The sequence below is a fragment of the Anabrus simplex genome, chromosome 4, assembly GCF_040414725.1.
Source record: "Anabrus simplex isolate iqAnaSimp1 chromosome 4, ASM4041472v1, whole genome shotgun sequence".
Classification (NCBI taxonomy): Eukaryota; Metazoa; Arthropoda; class Insecta; order Orthoptera; family Tettigoniidae; genus Anabrus; species Anabrus simplex.
The window spans coordinates 217,227,916-217,248,680 of NC_090268.1; the positions used below are offsets into that span (position 1 = coordinate 217,227,916).

The window sequence follows — 20,765 nt, forward strand, 5'->3', positions numbered from 1 at the left end:
AGTCGCCGTGTGCTGGTAGTAGGACTATGTTGCACCATGAACAAGGTGTTGCTGTTCTTGCACAGGTTACTGAACTGCATGTTCGGAATAAAAATGGGAACTTGGAAGAATACCAGTTTCAAGCAATATGCTGAAAACTCTACAATCAGGAATTCGAGGCGTCAGAAAGTGCCGACGGTATTCCTCGACAGCAGCAGGAGCACTACCATCACAGAAGCCGTAAACATACACTGTATCTGCATATGCTTCATTAGTGTAGATGTGTGGCATTTTAGCCAGCGTGTGTAAAAAAGTTAACCGATGGTTCTCTCCGATACACTCTCAATCGCTCGCACTACTTCACTCACAACACACTATGGACAACTGCGCATTCAATGAACTAGTTAAATGGCAAAAAGACATCCCGAGCAAAGAGGTTGAAAGCAACGAGGTAGGTTGGGCTGGAATAAAACATCAAAGGTTGAGTGGGTAAGACATATGTGCGTGAGATTAAATGTGTTCTATCTCTGAAACCATTCGGAACAGGGCATATGTCTACGTGAAGTTTTTTTTCACATGATCTTTTCTGTCATATCCGTGACTATTCCTCCTGGGACACACTGTATATTTGTATGTTGTATATGTTACGTCACAACATGCCGTTAACTACAAGAGTAAACATAGAGTACTGACTTCAAAAGGCATATAACAAGTTGGTATTTTATTTAAAATCAAGCTTAATAATTCTATATATTTATAATCAACAAATAAAATATTAAAAGATAGTGTAATGTAACTATGTGACTTAAAAATAAATAACTGAATGAGATGATGTGTGGTTTCAAAGTAGGGTTATTCAACTGAATTCTGGCCTGGTGTACTCATTTGAACGTATCCCTTATACACTGTTCCCTCTGCTCAGTGGACACGAGATTCAGACTGATCACATTCTGTGCTGCCACCTCTTCCTCAAGAACAGTCAGCAGTGAGAGTAGGACTTCCATTTCTGGTACCAAGTGGAGGTGATGTACTGCTTAACAACTTTGTAAACCAGCGATTAAAATCAAGTCTAAGTAGCAGTTGCGAGAGGTGAGTCCCACAAGGCTGGGACCGCAAACTGGCGAGAAGTTGAAGCAGAAACTTCAACTGTGTCAAAAACTCGTCGTTCATCTGCTGCAACTCGTTCTCCTCTTCGGCACTCAGCGAGAACTGCCACGATGTGACCTTCACACAGAAAGTCTCACACAAGGAAATAAAGGAGATCAAACTTCTGTGCACAGGATTGGCTTTAAAGCCTATAGTTTTATCAGAAGGAATGAGCGGCAGCTTGTGATCAGGTTTATTCTGAAACAAACAGAACACACGGTACTGATAAGTTTTGAACCATCATATGCGTCCGTTCAGCTCACAACTAGCTGCCTTGGTGGCAGTATGTCCGACTCATGACCCCAAGTTAACAGATTTTTTATTTTCTTTTTTTGTTTTTTGCTAGCGATTCAACATTGCACTAACACATCAAAAGTTTTCAGCTACGAGAGGTTGGGAATGAGCTAGAATTGGGAAGGTAGCGGTGGTATTCATAATTAAGGCACAGCCCCAGTATCTGTTTGGTGTGAAAATGGGAAACCACGTAAATCCACCTTCAGGGCTGTCAATAGCGGAAACTGAACCCACTATTTCCCGCCCACAGCACTGCGACTCTATGGGTAAAGATATAAAAGAATGCAACTTCTAGAATGCTCTTATCAAGGTCACAGCCACATGGGCCAGTGAACTCTTTGCCACTACAACATTCAGTTGGCATGCAATTAAGAAAGTTTTGGAACTTTTTAAATATGGGAGTACAAGAAGAGTGGACATTATTGCAACTGACAAGAAAAACAAGTCAGATTTTATAATTAATCTAACCATACAATATGAAACAAATTCTGAACAACCATAACAAGTTGACCTTAGAAACAAAAAAGATACATGAACTGACAGCAGAATACTTAAAAAAGAAATATACATTTGAGAAAACCTCTATCTTTAGCTTAATGATCAGTAACCGGGAAACTATTCCAGACATTCTGCAAGTTATCCAAGCGGCTAAGCCAGGAAGTGACTGTTCTCGCACTGCAAAGTTCAATACAAATTCTGTGGAGTCATTTATACTGTTTATGAAGATTAACTACAGCAAACTCCTAACTATCCGGTTGCGGATTAACCATACATAGTTTGGCAATTTAAAAAAATAATTAAAGCCTGAGTGGTTAAAAAGCGATGCCTGTGATCCGGGATTTGAACAGCTTCGTGATGTGGTAGAGGACAAGAGAGAAGACAGATTGAGGAACGCGTCATCATGCACACTGAAGCACTGAAATGTGCTGATCTGTCACAAGAGGACGCAAGACAAAATTCATTTGACTATACTGATGACTAGAGAGTGGAAGTTATGCAAAATGCCTTTTCTTTTTACTGGGCTGATGTACTGAAGTGTCACAGAGACAAACATGTTTCTGTGAGTTTGGGAACGGTAGGACCAGTTATTATTTTGCCTTTTCTGCCTAATTTAGCTTCTGTAGCATATTTGATAGTTTAATGCCTTTTTTTGCCTTTTACAGTAGTTGTGGATATTTTTGGCTGTTATTTATGTATGAAAATTAACCAATGGAAAGAAAAAATATATAATTCCAATGTACTGTATCAATAATAAAGAAAAAATTAATTTTAACTTAATGGATAAAAGATACCATTTACACAAACAATATTTTCATTTTACACAAATCTCTACTGAAAACTCCACAAGCCAAATGGTTGAGAGGGTTGCCAGATCCCGTCCTTGCTACCCAAAATTAAGAGCTGGTGGTGATTATTGTTTTAAGGGGAACAACAACTTGGTAACCATCCTCTACTAACATTAATTAGAAAGAAAATGGAAGAGGTCCAATACTTCGAAAAATGAAGGTATTGGCAAAAGAAAAAGAAGGACCATGGAAAGCGTGAAAATGAAAGACTCCCTAGGCCTCATAAATCTAATACCATCAGGGTCCGCGGAAAAAAAGAAACAAGAGTTGACTAAGGGAGATTAGGCAGGAAAGGAACCTAACACAAGTAAGTGGTGTTGTGTGTGTCCTGCGCGCCTGCAAGCTCCGCAGCCCACCGGGCATCAATGTTTTGAGAGACCACGAAGTGGATTGCACGGCTCTGATGTAATCGTCTGTGACGTCAGCCAGCACTATAAATGGAGCAACATTTCCGTCTCTCGAGGCACTTCCACAGTGTCCAACGACCAGACTACACCGCAAGTCAGACACGGAGGTACCCTCTTAAATAAGTGTTCTGAACAGGTGGACTGATTCTGGCCAGAAGGTTTCACCTCAGGACATTGCCTCATGCATTCTGCCTCCTGTAGCACCGTCGAGCATCCTATGCAAGCATTCTGCTACCCATACAAGTCCCCTACAAGTGCTCCGACTTCAATCCAAGCATTCTGCTATTTATGAACCTTAACGCAAGTTCCTTGCAAGTTCTACGCCTCCTACTAGCATTCTGCTAATACGGACTTTCTACAAGTTCCACTTGTCATTATACTAACTACAGATAGTTTTCAACTATCAAGGACATTCCTTCATTTGAGCAGACTATAATATCAAGATAAGAACTGAATGTACATAGGAATATTAACTTGTATAAATGTAGATAGTTCAGACCCTCAGTCTACTACTTTATGTTAGCATTGAACGTGTGCAGCTCATTAAACTTCAAGACAAGTTTCGTTCGTTTTGTGTACATATTGTATGAAAATTTCCGAGCAATAAACTTTTATGTTGTGCCTTGTATATCAAGTTCCTTGTATACAACACAACAATATTGGCGACGAGGAAAAGTCACAAGCAGGTACTGCCAATACAACAATATTGGCGACGAGGAAAAGTTACCAGTGAGTACCGCCAATACAACAATATTGGCGACGAGGAAAAGTTCCGCGTAGACACGCCAACAATATTAACGGAAAAAAAAAAAAGTTACAAGTGGTTACGCCATATCCACAATATAGCGCCGAGACACAAGTTAGGCACGCCAACACTCTGCCAACATTTCGTATTTGTGCAGTGACATTATTCCCAGTGAGTGCCCCGTTTGAACTGAGGACATCAGGCCAACATTTCACGGCACGGACACAGCACATGTTCTCCAGCGCATTCTCTCTGCGCTCGCTCTTTCTCTCTCCCTTCCAGGCGATCGCTGAAGGTCACTCTTCCAGCTGGTTCCCCTACACACTGTTTCGAAAGTTGTGCTCACTGTCTCATCCGTCAACATGGCTAGTACGGAGCAATTAGCAGCTATATTGCAGGCTTTGCAGCAGCAACAACAGCAATTCATGCAACAGCAGCAGTCAGCATTGCTTACAGCCATACAGGCTCTCTCTTCATCCGCACAGAACACCACCGTTCATGCCTTTTCTGTCTTTGACCCAGAGAAAGAAGAATGGTCAGTGTATTTAGCTCGCCTTCAACAGCACTTCATCTGCCACTCCATTACGGACGAGAAGCGCCAACGAGCTCTTTTTCTCAGTTCTGCAGGAAATACTACCTGCGAATTACTGCAGAAATTAAGCCTCGAAGAACAGATCTCGGAAGTTCCTTTCGCACAGCTCCTAGCTCGCATAAATGAACATTATGCTAAGGATCCCCACATTGTAGCAGCTCGCTATAAGTTTTTTCAATGTAGAATGAATAATAATACCAATATAAATGGTCCGTTATTGGACATTATAAATTTTCCAGCTAACTCATTCCTGGTTGCCAGCGTTTCGCCCCCGTGTGCTAGGCTGGGCTCATCAGTTGGCACCTAGCATTCCTACCAAGACGCTGGACAGTGCATACCGTGGAGGCCACTGCGTAGGCTAATTGCAGCCACCGGCAGTGCCAATGCACTATGAGAGACATTGTCTCATTATCAAAAATTGTTGCCTGCTTGGCCATCAGATGATATAGATGCTGATTCCCTATGGGAATCAACAATAATTGTTCCGAATGAGTAAATTTATAATACCAATATAAATGGTGAATTATTGGACATTATAAATTTTCCAGCTAACTCATTCCTGGTTGCCAGCGTTTCGCCCTCGTGTGCTAGGCTGGGCTCATCAGTTGGTACCCAGCACACCTACCAAGACGCTGGACAGTGCATACCGTGGAGGCCACTGCGTAGGCTAATTGTAGCCACCGGCAGTGCCAATGCACTATGAGAGACATTGTCTCATTATCAAAAATTGTTGCCTGCTTGGCCATCAGATGATGTAGATGTTGATTCCCATAGAGAATCCGAAATAATTGTTCCGAATGAGTAAATTTATAATACCAATATAAATGGTCCGTTATTGGACATTATAAATTTTCCAGCTAACTCATTCCTGGTTGCCAGCGTTACGCCCCCGTGTGCTAGGCTGGGCTCATCAGTTGGTACCTCCTCGATCTTCTTCTCCCACTTGAATGTGGGCCACTCCTTGGAGATTGGAGCATGTGTACCCGGGCAGTTGATGCACACAGGTGGTGGTGTGCATTCAACCCCAACATGCTTGCACTTCCCACACATTTTGCAGGTCGTCGAACCTGTACATCGCAATGAGGTGTGACCAAACCTTTGACAGTTATAGCACCTCATTGGTGCCGGAATATATTGACGAACAGTCAGAAGATACATTGCCACGTTTATCCGTTCAGGTAAGGTCTCGGCATCGAAGCTAAGGATGAAAGCACCCGTATCGAGTAGCTTATCACCCACACGCCTCTTCAACCTCTTCACGTCAGTTACACCCCGACGTGCTAGGTACCGGATCATTGTATCATTGGAAGACTTAACCAAATCCCTGTGGAATATAACTCCCTTGCAGGAGTTAAGGATTTGGTGCTTCTCGATTTTCACTTCTACCTTTCCAAATAACTTGGCTTTAAGTAGCCGTCTGGACTGTTCAGCCGTAGATGTCTTGATAAGTACGGATCCATCGCGGAGCTTGCGCATTTCGTAGACTTCACCAGCAACAATTTCTTCGATGGAACTACTGATCATTAAAGGACATTCATGAAGAAAACTCTTACCATCGACCCTGGAAGCAACCAGGAATCGAGGAAGACGTTCGTCACTTACATAATCCACTGGAACTGGAGTATACTGCTTTAGTTTCTTAGCAATCTTAGATGCTGTTTTTTGAAGGGTGCCACCCCTCGATAAAGAAGGAAGAGAAAGAGGTTCCGTTTTTGGTCCCACGAGTACTCCGGAAATATGAGGACAACAGGTTCCCTATGGGAATCAACATTTACATCATCTTATGGCCAGGCAGGCATCAATTTTTGAAAATGAGACAAAGCCTCTTATAGCGCACTGGCACTGCTGTTGGCTCCAAGTAGCCCATGCAGTGGCCTCCACGGTATGCACTAGCCATGAGTCTTGGTAGGTGTGCAATTTACTAACTGATGGGCCCAACTTAGCTCACTGGGGCGAAACGCTGGCAACCAGGAATGAGTTAGCTGGAAAATTTATAATGTCCAATAACGGACCATTTATATTAGTGTTATCCATGCCGCCTCGGGTCCGCATTTACCCGGATAATCAAGAGTTTGCTGTATGTGTGGATATGTCAAATTGTTTAATATGTGCATTATATTATAACCTCTTATTGAAAATAGTATTCTGCAGTGGCAGAAAGAAACTGAAATATACCATATTTACATACCAATCCCATTAAGATGAAGGTCTGACTCAAAACATTCGTGAGGAACACAGTGTGGGCTTGCTGAACTTTCTGGAAATCCTTGGTAGCACGAATAGATGTCTGCAACTGAATATACTGGCTTTCCAAAACATCTACTTGAAGATAATACTGCAGGTTATTAATGAGAAATATTAAATTGTTCCGCAGTTGCCATACCGCTGATCCACGATTCAGCTGCCTGTAAATAAGAAATCCACTCACAAAACAGGAACAGAGAAAGAAATAGTAAAAATTAAGGACAATTAAATAAGAGATTTCCACGCAACATACGCAGTTCTTTCTAACTATCATGCACAGTGTGAAAATGTGTACAAGGCAAGAGTTGTTCTCATCACTTATATTCTTGTCTTCTCCAGTTATGAATCATTTTCAAATGTATCTAAAATTAATTAACTGTGATATTAAACATGTCCCCCCCCCTCATTAAGAGCATCCTCAGCGATTGTAGGTCCAGCATTTTTTTAAATTGTCATTCACTGATTTCACATATACCATATATCCCTGAATCCACGACAACTCACACTTTTTCCTTCAAAAAATTAAATCAGCCTTAAAAAGTGCTTTGTGAAATCATGATCTTATAACGAATTACAAATTTAATCTGACAAAAATAAACACACAGATATCACTTAAATACTTCCTATTTCCCTAATCACTTTCATTAGAGGCATCGGAACCACTTCCATTGATCTGAACATCCTTCCACAGAATGTCATCCTCCCTCCTGTCTAGTGCCTTGGAGACAACACTTCTTAAAGCCCTCCACAACTGATCTGGCCCCAAACTGCGAGGATCCACTCCCCAAATAATGCTACAGGTGGCCCCACTGATTAACAAGTACTCTACGCGGTCCTTGAATGGCATATTTACCATCTTCCTGGGATAACAACAAGGTCTATAAGTGATTTGTTGATTTCCTCTTGCATGTTAGGAATGAGATGACTTTTAAATGTATCTAGAACCAACAGCTCAGGTGTTTTAGGAGAGCTCCAGACCTTCGGTTGCATCTAAAAATGATTCCTTGTGGCAATTGCTCTTTTGGCATATTTTTGCAGATAAAAATTACATATGTTGGTATCTTCCTTCCATCGGTGAGCATGCACATCACTGTCGTACGTGATTTTTCATTTCCAGTAGTATGTACCAATATACGTTTTGCCCCTTTTCTTCCAATGTTGTGTTAGAAGGCATTTCAAAACAAACATTAAAAATGGGCAGTACACTCTGAAGAAAGTAACAGTATAATTTTATCCCCAGATCAAGAAAGAAAGCCCTCACGGTTGCAAATTTGTGTGTGAACTGCAAAACATTGGGGTTAGGGCCTACCACTAATCCAAAATCCTAGTGATAAATTCAAGGAGAGAAAGCCAACGTGTGCTTACATTTTTAAAAATCTTATTAGTTTTAGCACCACATATCTCTTGATATACTTCCCAAGTCTTTTGGAACTTCTTTCAGGATAACAGAAAAGGTGAACGAGAAAGTGTTCAATACTGACTGGCGAATAAGCATTAGCTTTGATGGCATGGACACATCTGTACAAAAGCAAAAGAGTGACTGTCTCTGACATATTTGACAAAGCCTTTATTATTGCCAATCACTGTATTGGCACTGTCAGAAGCAATAGCTATATCAGCAAGCAACAAATTAACAAGCAAAGAAAATACCTGCGCCTGTAATCTCAGTATTCTCTAATAACAATAGAAGTAAAGTGCATACCTGACACTGTTGTACATCATAAAGCAAAACCACAAAACCCAGAAAGCGATCAAGCTTGACATCAATGGCATCTTTACTAGCATCAGCAGTAAAGGAAAATGGCACACTTTGCAAATATTGAAATTTTTTTGGGTGTTATTAGACAAAATTTACTAGTGCAGAAGTTTTTATTTTGCTACAACCATACTTTTGTGCGGTTTTTGAATCCGGAAACATAGCTTTGAGCAAATTTCCTGCAAGATCAAAAGACTGCAATTGGAACATTATGCTCTACAAGGAATGATGTACACAGCAACTCTGAATTTGTAACACTATTTTCCCCACTATTCACAAAGAAATTTGTTACTGGTTTATTATTTGCTTATTTATCATGCGATTTAAGTTTCACAGATTCAATGAGCTTTCTACAATGATCTCCACCTCCATGGGCTGCAGAAATATCACAACACCACACACTACAGAACATATTAACACAAACTTTCAAAGATACTAAGGCCTAACAAGATTTTTTTGGAGCACATTATTTTTATTTGCTGCCCTGTTGTTGGAAGCATAGGCATGCTTCATTTCTCCAGCACAGAACACTTCTTAACCACAAAATAACCAGAATAAGAAACAAGGACCATGTGTAGTCAATGGCAATGGCAAGAACAAAGATCAACTAGATGACCAGAGTGAGGTACGGTGGGAATGAATGTATGCTCCTTGAGCATCGTAATGTTGTCCCATTGTCACTTGGCGCTTCATTTAAGATTTAACTTTTTTTGTCTTTTTTTAAATCTGGAAAGTAAAGCATTGATTTTTACATAATCAATTTGCCATTAAGTGTAATATTAGCAGAAACTCCATAATTGTTGGCAGGTCTGTTTCTGTGTAAAACTTCTTGTCTCTCAAGTATTGTGAAGATAATCTAAAGAGAGCACTGAGCATGAAACACAAAATCTCTTCCAGCCATTTTTATTTTAACACTATGTTAAGTAACTTATAAGAATGAGAATGCTACATTAAATTAATGGAGAGTTTAATGGCATGCACTGTTAACTAGGGTGTGTCTTAAACCCTATTGCTTCATAACACGTTGGGTTTTTGAAACTGATTTAATTTTATGTAGCCATCTTCTTTCATTCCTTTAATAGGTTAAAAATATCTTTGGAGGGCATGCCGAAATTTATTAAAATTTTAAGCTCTGATTGTATGAGTTCAGGTGAACAGGTGTTCCTAACATCAGTCCACTTGATACTGTACCGGGAAATGACTGTGGGGTTTGAGCATGGGAAGGATCTCGGGTAGTGTTCGGTGTATTATGGAGCAGGTACAGAGACGGATAGTATCGCAGGGCAAATAATAGATGGTAGTTCTTTTTGTAAAATTTATTAACAATATCCACAGATATACCACCCTGCAATCTGAATTGAAAGCTCAAATTCGTAGCTAATATTTGCCAAAAATGTAAAATCAAAGATTTATGTTCTGATCTCCTTGAAGTCTGTTTGCTTGAGAATAAAAAAAAAAATAATCATCACTCTTCCATAGACCATGAATAACCTACAGTCTTTCTAATTTGAATGTAAACACAAGATATCACTTTGCACCTGGGATCAGTTCATTATTTATGGTGCTGATCTACAGCCTTTCTAAATTTTAAACCACAAAAATGAACAAACACTTGTCATGGAAAGTTTGATAAATTAATAAAATATTTGGTCTCTTGCTGAGTGTCTTTCAGTTCATTTGAATTGAAAAATGGAATTAATAAAGCACTTGAAAATCCTATTCATCTAGGTAATGTGAATTCAAATTAATTAATAACTTTGAAAATGAATTTATAGCAAAATCTGAACTTCTTTTAAATGAAGATAAAATTATGAATTGATATCCACACGAAGCACTTGTAATAGCACTGCACTGGACTAAGTGCTTTGTAAAAAGTCAGTCAGTTGTGATTACTCACTCAGAATACAAGAAGATCTGCTTACGAGTGTTGGAGTTGGAGACTTGGTGTCTGGAACATTCCGCGGAGTGCGGGCGAAGACTCAAACTCAGCACCGGCGATGTTCAGTGAAGATACCACGTCTATCTCCCTCGTCGACGTCCCTCAATGGGTACCATAACTGAAGAAACCATGTAAATCCCTCGTTGGAAGCAACGTTTGATAGCAGGATCTCGTAGCACTTTTGCCAAGATTTCCGTTGTTCTTGGAGTAATGTCGGAACACGGAAAGTTCAAATGGCACTATTGAATTCACAAATATCATGGATATTAATAGTACACGCCGTCGTAATGCACAGTTATATTTTTACACTGATTTTACGATGTTAAATTAACATTCACAGTCCATGCTGCAGAAAACACAGTTCATGGGTTTGAGAATTAACACAGTTCATAATCGTCACTAATTATGTCAGAAATACGATTGTAAAGTAGTGAACACAGTCCATAAGCACTCGAAAATGTGATTTGTAACAGTCTCTATCCCAGTCTCTGAGCAAATATTATTCACAAAATTAAGGCGATTTTATGGTTGTATTTGCACCACACTAGTCTGTACTATTTAGTATTATTGTCAAAAGTCCTTAATGTTCACTGGGTTTCTCTCAGTGGTGATCGAAAGATCGAGAAAGTGCACAAGGAAAATAGTTAAGTTTTGCCCTGTTATGGGACGAATGTCGAGTAAATAAAGTTACACACAGTTCACTGATATATCATCGTAAGAGAAATATGTCAGACTGGTTGAAGTGGTTTTAAATTATGATTTCAGTTGACGACACGTAATGATGTAGGATATTAACACAGTTTCTAGAAATATGTAGCGTTAGTACAGTTCACGATGTCGTGTACCAGTCCGTAAAATATTGGACACTTCAATTCTCACTTCAAATTATAGCTTTACTCTGTTAATAAATTCACAAGTATACGATAATTCACCTTGAGAAACTTCTAGAATCTTAGCGTCGTCGCGGCGCGGCGGAAACTTTACGTACGGTGCGACGTTCTTTCACTATTTCAACAGCGTTTGAGTACGGCCATGATTATGTCCTCGCGAATCGCGACGGAGCATACTTTCTGCACACACTGTGCACGCACACTAGTCTGTACACGGGACTGGTTATGGCCTTGGCCCAGTGGCCTATATATACCGGTCTGGCAAGCAGCGCTCGAAATCAGGTGATGAAGGGGCGAGTATTCCTCCCAAAATTTAAATTATCATATTTCGAAAACCACTGGATGGATTGACTTCAAATTTGCAGGATTTTACTTCCAGAGCATTAGCTACAATTCAGCGTTGGTCTCGTGTTAATCGGTCTAGGCATTAAAAAGTTCGTGAAAATAGCCGAGAAACTTCTGTAGGGGAAGTAAGCTGCAAGCGGCGCTGACGTCACTTGACCTTGCTTGACTTCCGTTCTCCCTCGTGTAGTGCAGTAGGTACGAGAACATTCTCTCACACAGCTGTTCATGCATCGGAACGGAATTATTATTATTGATTTAAGCCCACTAAGGAGCGCTGGTGACTAGTTCTTCCTCGATGCTCTTCTTTGTTCCCAATATCTCTTGAGCCCTGCTGATAATTTCTCCTTTCTCTCCTGTGAAAGGGGCTTCCGACTTCTAGGAACTCTAGGTGGTGGGGTCCAAGACTGTACCATAGCACAAAATTTGGAACGATCTTCTATATCAATATCTGAAATCCCAACCGAATCCAAGTCCTTCTGTACTTCATTAAGCCACAAGCTTCCAGTCTTGTAGCTTTTAACCAAAGAAAAGATCTTCTTGGTAAGCCTGTTGCTGTCCATTCGTTGTAGGTGTCCATAGAACTTAAGCCTCCTACGTCGCATGCTGGTATTGGCTGATTCTAACTGTCGATACAGCTCAGTGTTCGATTTAAGTCTGTAGGTTCCATCTGGGAGCAATCTCGGTCCATGAATTTTCCTGAGGATACGTCTTTCGGCTTTCTCTAGATCATCCATGGTGCCTTTTTTGTTCATCCGGAGGGTCTCTGAGGCGTACAAAAACTGTGGTCTGACAACAGTTTTGTAATGACAGATCTTAGCATTTTTCGAAATGCACCTCTTATTATAATGGTTGTGGGATAGTTGGTACGCTGCATTGAGTTTGTTACACCTTTCTAGGATGGATGTACCGTCTCTACCATTGGGGTGGACACATTCACCAAGATAGCGGAAGCGATTGACTTTCCCAATCGTTCCATGTATGGTCGTCAAAGGGGGGTTACCGGGATGCCGAGTCTCAAAGTACTTAGTTTTGTCATACGATATGTGTAATCCAGCCTTCACCGCTATCTCGTGCAGGGCTTCAATAGCAATGACAGCATCCTTAGAGTTGTTGGTTAGGATTGCAATGTCATCTGCGAATGCTAGGCACCTGATCTCAATCTTTCGAGTCCCGGCTCCAATGGCAACTGGTTTGATTTCTAGATTCCTCAGTGTACATTCCCAGTTCTTGATGACTTTATCAAGCACTAGATTAAACAGAATGGGTGAGAGGCCATCACCCTGCCGTACTCCAGTTTTTATCTTGAAAGTCCGAGATAGTTATCCCCTGAACTTCACCTTAGATGTTGTATCCGTAAGAGTCTGTTGGATGAGGGTGCGTGTGTTGTAATCAACACCTCGTTCTTGCAGTACGGAGAAGAGTGTCTGGCGGTCGATGGAATCATAAGCTTTTTTAAAGTCGACAAAAACCACAGCGATGTTCATACTCCTTACTTGTTTTAGTTGGAGAATGGTTTTTAGGTTGAAGATCTGCTCGGTACAAGACCGTCCCCGCCGAAATCCTCCTTGATATTCACCAATCATTCGATCACACTGGCTTTCTACATTGTCCAGTAAAATCCTTGACAGCACTTTGTATGCTACTGACAGCAGAGATATCCCTCGGTAGTTGTTGACATTACTGTGGTCACCTTTTTTATGTAAAGGGTGTATGATAGCTGATTTCCAGTCATCAGGGATCCTGCCAGTCTCCCAGCAATCGATCAAGATCTGGTGTATGGCCTCTGTGATCTTATTTCCACCTGCTTTTAGAGCTTCCTCAATGATGCCATCTTCCCCGGGTGCTTTGCAGTTCTTAAGATGTCCGATGGCATTAGCAAGTTGCTGCATTGTTGGTGGGTTAGATGGGAGGTGTATCTCTGGAGGATCTTCAACAGGTAATCTTTCCGTGGGCTCTTCGCAATTGAGCAGCTGCTCAAAGTAGTTTGCCAAAAGTTCCACGTTCTGGCTGTTGCAGGTGACCAACTCCCCGTCCGTATTCTTAAAGTGAAGACATTGTGGTTTATAACCTGAAAGTTCCTCTTTGAAGGCCCGATAAAAGTTTCTGGTGTTGTACATTTTGAATTCTTCATCTAACTTCTCCAGTCTTGACCGATCGTAAGATCTTTTCACACGTCTGATGGTCTTACTCGACAGTTTCCGCATCATTCTGAAATTCTCCCAATCTTCCTTTCGTTTAGTCGAGTACCACTTCGTCCACGCTGCGGCACGCTCATCAACTGCAAGATCGCATTCAGTATCGGAACGGAATTGTATGCTAGAAAATAAAATTTATAAGTGCCAGGGCCTATGCCTTCCTGGTACATCACTTTCAGGGGATTTCATGATAGTAACAAAATCACTGATACTATTAGATGCTAATATGTTTTTCACTCATATTTCTGCCATCATTTTGTCACAGGAAAGTTTTACAGCTGTTTCTGAATCTGCGAATATACATGACATCAATTTATTGCTGCAACCCATACTTGCATAACTGAGGCAAAGATAACAAAGATAATAATCCAAACAATGTGTATATTTGTAATGTTAAGAAGAAGAATTGTTATGGGATCTACTATAATCAAATACCAAATATTAAAAAAAAGAAAGTCTGTACAGGGAAATAAAAAAACATAAGGCTAATTTAACAGTAAAAGAAACATAAGAATACGGAAAATACGTACAACCTGGCAACCCTAGTGTTAACAAAAGTTGATAAAACAACCATTCTGTTAAACAATCCCATTAAACCAGTTTTTTTTATTTTTTTATTTTTTTGCTAGTTGCTTTACGTCTCACCGACACAGATAGGTCCTATGGCGAAGATGGGACGGGAAAGGGCTAGGAGTGGGAAGGAAGCGGCCGTGGCCTTAATTAAGGTACAGCCCCAGCATTTGCCTGGTGTGAAAATGGGAAACCACGGAAAACCATTTTCAGGGCTGCCGACAGTAGGGTTCGAACCTACTCTCGAATACTAGATATTAAACCAGTTTAATGTGATGTAAAATCCTTAACAGGGTTTGAGGGAAACCAGCCTAAGTTTTTAAAAAGCAGGTCTGATAATGTTAAACATGGTATCCTTGTAAATGGAAATGATCATGAAGGTGCCGAATGGCATCCTGCAATACATTGTCCCAAGCATCTTGCCCCTCTTGCTGGCCAGGGCAGTGGATATGAATTGTCCTGTTGAAAAAGCAAATCATCTTCCTGTTGAAGAAATGGCAGAAGCATGGGCACAACAACCTGTGTAATGTAGCGGGCACTGGTTATGTTACCCTGCAGAAACACAAACTGTGACTGTGAGTTGTAACCAATTGCCCCCCACACCATGAACCCTGGGGTGGGACCTGGATGTCGTGGGCAAATGCACTCTGGAATAGGCTATTCACCCGGTCTACACCATACACGTGTATGTCCATCACTTGCATACAGACAGAACCTCCTCTCATTACAGAAGACAACAGAGTGCCATTCCCCTCTCCAGTCAACTCTTTCACGACATAAGAGTAGCCATGCTTCGTTGTGTCAGTGGTAGTCTGGCCAGAGGCACAAATGATCATAATCCGGCTGCAAGCAGACATTTTCCAATGATCCTTGGTGACACAGCAGATGCAACATGTGACCAGATTTTATTACTGGATGATATTCGCACAATGCGTCGATCTTGACGTGTCGGTACTATACGGACATCGGGAGCCTGGTTTACTGGTGTGCGAATGTTCCAAAGACCACTGCTGAAAGCAGCGACACGACACCAATACATTGTGCCCAACATGTGCAGCAAACTGTCAATACATCCATGGAGTTTCCCGCAGGCCCACAATGCGACCCCGTTCAAATGACTGCAGTTGTTCAATAGGAGCATGTACTCGCCGGCAGGGCATGGTTATGCCCTAGAATGAATGTTGCAAACACTGTTCACCTCTCACCTCAGCACAGTTACTGCCTGCAGAGTCAAAACAGAGTGCACACGGACAGGCCTACTGAGCGCCATCTGATCGCAGATGTCCGTGACGATCAACAGCCGAGATTTTCTTCTGGAGATGTGGAGCAAAGTTTTCTGCAAAATGTAAAGAATTTCACCTTGTTTTCTTGACACGGTAAAAGCCAAAAAGCTATATTATCATGTCATTACTAATTTCCGATGATACAATAAATACAAACATGAATACATTTCTGTGTTATGCCCCGTTAAGCCACTGATCATGACGCGCGATGGGGTAGAATAGATAGTAGCCACTGCAACAGACTGTGTCTCATGCATATTCAATTACACTGTTTGTGTTTTGAGCTGTTTACTGGAAGAAAATGGGGAATTCTCTAACAAAGGAAAGAAAGTGGTTTAGTGTTTATTTAACGAAGTGGGAAAATGAAGAAATGTATTTGCGGTTATCTCCTGCGAAGAATAACAGTTTTACAGCAAGGTTCATTACATGCAACTGTGAGTTTTCCATCATATATAATGTCAGGTCAGGAGAAATCCTGCTACCATATGTGATTTGTGACTGACCGGCCGAGGGTTGGGCGGCCAGTACCAAACCTGACAACTTAAGGGTATACCAACGGCTAAGGGTGGAAGAATTCCCTTTAGGACGCTTGATGAAGTCTTTGCATCAGAAATAACACACAAATTCATCAACGAACTGCTGCCTTGTATATGTGGCAGTGGAATGCTAAAGGCTAAGGGAGAAAAACCGAGAAGAAAAATCCTCTTCGGCGATAGGTCTAGCAAGTCAGCTGGTAGAAGTACTATACAAATTGCTTTCAACTGAAGAACAAGCCTCGGAACAAAAAATAACTCAACTGAAGACCAAACTTTGAGTACTTTTGGACATAAACGATGACTTACGAGTCCGAAGCTCATCCGAACAGTATAAGAAGAAACACCAAAAGGAGAAAAAATAACAGAAAAGCCAGCCTTAGAACTGCTACCCTGAACATATTAACACTGACTGGAAAATGTAACAATATAACAGACATGATGAAGCGTAGACACATTAATGTCTTGGGTCTAAGTGAGTCGAAGTGGAAGGGATGCAACACAAAACTACTGAATGATGGATACAAACTGTACGGGTGTGGAGATAAGACAAAAGTAAGGAATGGAGTTGGCTTTGTTCTTCACAAAGACATTGACTGTATTTTTGGTGTTACTTTCATTGATGAGAGGATTATTAAGCAAAGGTGTGTTTGAAAGGAGAATATCTAACAGTTGTGCAGGTCTGTGCTCTGCAACAGGGTTGTAGTGATGAACAATTTATAGCTATCATCCCAACTGTACCATGTTAGCTGAACTTCCTCGAACAAGTAGAGGAGAGTATAAATGAGGAGAACCTATTACTAATGAGTGACTGTAACGCCCAGGTAGGAAGAGATACAACTGGATATGAAGGGATTATGGGCCCATTTGGATATGAGACAAGGAACACAGAAGGAGAACTTCTACTTGATTTGTGTTTAAGGAATAACTTGCTGATACAGAACACATGGTTCTAGAAGAAAGAAAGTCATAAAATAAAACAGTACAACTATGATGGTAGCTATAAGTTGGTAATAGATTACATGATAAATGACCTGAAGAGGGAGAACAAGTGTGAGATGTGAAAGCTACCCGTAGTGAATGTCTTGATAGCAACCACAAGCTTCTGGTGGCTGACTTGACAGGAATCTAGGTGCAGAAGACAAAGACCAGGAAGAGGATACCAAGGATTAAAAACTGGAAGCTAAAGGAAGAGGGCTGTAAACAGAAGTTCCAAGAAATGATAAAAAGCAAGTTACCAATGTCAGAGTCTAGCTGCAGTGATGTGGAATGGAATCATTTTAAAACTAGTTTCATAAGTAGTGCAGAAGGAGTGTATAGAAGAACAAGCAGGAAAGTAATGAATATAGGAACGTCCTGGTGAAATGACAGAGTGAAAGAGGCGATAGCGAAAGGATATAAGGCCAAGAAATTGAGGGATGTTGAAAGAGCCAGAAATAATGACAAAAGTCAAGTGAGACATGCGAAAAGGAAAAAGCTAGACCATGAATACTGAAATAGGGAATTAGAAGTATAAAGGATTGTGAGAGAAGAAAAGAGAAGAGAAGAGAAGAGAAGAGAAGAGAAGAGAAGAGAAGAGAAGAGAAGAGAAGAGAAGAGAAGAGAAGAGAACAGTTCCAACTTCTACTACCTCGTAAAACATCTACTTTGGGATAACAAAGTGCCCATGAGAAGCAAGATGACTCTATATAAGTCATACCTTGTGCCCATTCTCACATACAGTCTAGAAACAAGTATACTGTAAACTGCAGGCATGTGAAATTAATTTTCTATGAACCACCCTCGAAAAAAACCACAGAAGAACCATGTAAGGAACAATGACATCAGAATGAAACTGGAAGTGGACTCGACAGAAGAGAAGCTAAGGACTTTGAAACTAACATGGTATGGACACGTAAAGCAAATGCCTGGCACAAGATCACCACGTGCATGCCTAGAGAGAAGGCCAGTGGGAAGACTTAGGAAGAGATGGCTACACCAGCTGAGAGAGGAGATATTTCTGGATAGACAATGACGGCAGAGACTCATTCAACAGCACCTTACCCAGCATGCTAGAGGGGTTCTGTGATGATGATGATGATGATGATGATGATGATGATGATGATGATGTGAATTATATTTAACTGCTCAAGCCGGTTCGACGTGTACGTGTACGGACCCACAAAACATAAGCCAGGAGCGGTTAGACGTATACCTGTACGGACTAGGGTAGCGATGTTTTAGATGTACATCTGTGTTCCATCTGTTGGTTGTCAACATAAACTTTTAGCACGGCTCGCAGCACAGGGTATCATTCTATGCAGGGGAGTATCTTCTACTGTAATGCGGCAGTGTGTTGGCGTAAAAAGAATTTGTTTCATCAATGTCAATCGTTGTAAACAACATGGCGGCGTCTTTGTATGGTCTGCATTGACCTAATGCAGCTCTCGAACGCATACCAGGTGAAATTAGTTAGTTATGAGAATAATCTGAGTGATAATGAAAGTGTTAGTGATGAAGATTATGCACAGTGGGAAATTACATGTGATGTACAAAATGATAGTAATATAAGTGAATGCTCACCCGAGTGGTCATGGACACCTGTTGATTCAAGTTTTATTCCAAGAAGGTAATTAGGCATTTTTTTTTTACTTTGCATGCCACATATTTGTATGTAAATACAACATCTGCATGATATGAACTACGTATCCTCTTATTTTGAACAAAATCAGACAAGTCGTTGAGAAGTTATAGCTATGTCTGTGACAGCATGTAAAATTGTAATATTTTTCTCAAATTTATTACCACTGTAGGGTAAAACTTGGCCAACTTTTAATACCGGCTTGAAGGGTTAAAGCAACATGCCAAACATAAAATGTGCAGTGCAATCTTATCCTAAGACAAAAAAAAACAAAAAAAAAACCATTTTTTAAAGCAAAACAATCCTGAAGAACATAATGTTATTGGTTTTACGTTCCACTAACTACTGTTGAAGATTTTTAAAGATGCCAAGGTGCCAGAATTTTGTCTCATATGAGTTCTTTTATATGCCAGTTAATCTACTGACATGAGGATGACGTATTTGAGCACCTTCAAATACCAACTTGGAGCCAGAAGGTCAGCGGTCCATCGTCTGAGCTACTCAGCCCAGTCCTGAAGAACAATAACTTTTTGTAATGTTATGTACGTTGATGTTGCACATTTTAACACATAATACAATAAATCTATTTAAATAATTTAAACAGTTATTTTTGTACAAGTCAGTGCTCTTATCACAATCTTTGGAAGAAAGGAAGAAAAAAGCAATTAACACCATTGAAAATCTGACAAGTCTTATCGCATAGAAACAGCATGTTATGATTAAAATGGAAGACTTTGTTATCTATGGTATTTTATCCACTGTTTATTTTAACTGAAGCTCAGTTGCTGTCCGGGTGGGAAGATTGTTACATGAGCACGAGGCAGACACATAATCTGTTAAGTACATGCCTGAAAGTTTACAGGTGGCAGAAATACGAGGACCGAGTCCTAAGTCATGGCAACTATTTTTTTTCTCGTGAACAGGATAAAACACGCAAAATCTAAGATATGCATTTGGAAATATAGGGCATGTACTTATGCAAAGTGATTGAAGACAAATTCTGACTGCCGGAGATTCTCGTAGGAAAGTGACACAGGCCATTGGTAAACATTGTTTTATTATGGTATAGACAGCAAATACACAAGACTACATACAAAGGACAGGTCTCCACTGGTTACAGACCTTCGAAATAATCACCCAAGGTTTCCACTGTGCGTTGCCAAGCGGCGGGGCAGGCGCTAAATACCATTTGCTCCATGTGTATCGCTAACGTGTGACACCTCTCTCCGAAATGCTGTTACGATGTCCCCTTTGTTACCAAATCGTTGTCCACGTAATGGCTTCTTGACTTTGGGGATTAGATCATGCATGCATGCATGCATGTCATTGGCGTGCATTTCTGCCGCAGAGAACTGCTATTTTAATATACGATTGTTGCTCCTGCTTGTTGACTTCCATTTTGTGATGCTCTCACTCACACACTGAACTTGGGGGCATGCTTAGACCCACACTGTTGTTTACATACACCATCTAGTGGCATCAGACGCAAGTACATATCGTACGTTTCCAAATGCATATCTTAGATTTTTCCTGTTGTCTCCTGTTCGCGAGAAAAACAATAGTTGCTATGACTTACGACTCATCCTACGTATGAAGCGAGAAAAAACTGCTTTAGTTATTCATAATCTTTTTTGTGGTGGTGCCAATATTCCTGATGATATTCAGCAAGTTTATAATGATTATTTTCACCATGTCTAACTGGATGACTTGGAGATTTCAAAGCAAGCTGCTCTCGGGTGTTACTAGGCGCAAGACCAAATCTACACACCTTCCTTCTTGCTGACGGCTGCGCTTTGCTGATTTTGAACCCAGTCTTAAGAACTCATCAAAAATAGAGTTTCTTTTACTGATGACAGTACATAGCGTTGTATAAGCAATCCG

General features: G+C 40.7%; 1 protein-coding gene across 1 annotated transcript in view; it reads right to left on the reverse strand.

The window, feature by feature from the left end:
• Positions 1-653: 653 nt before the first annotated feature.
• Positions 654-20,765, reverse strand: part of Grip75 (gamma-tubulin complex component 4) — a 176,800-nt gene continuing 156,688 nt past the window's right edge. Inside the window, exons 12-13 of the mRNA XM_067146385.2 lie at positions 6,698-6,914; positions 654-1,323 (exon numbers count right to left, since the gene is read on the reverse strand). Of these exons, the coding sequence (XP_067002486.1) occupies positions 949-1,323; positions 6,698-6,914 (592 nt within the window). The 3' untranslated portion in view covers positions 654-948. The remainder of the gene's footprint in view (positions 1,324-6,697; positions 6,915-20,765) is intronic.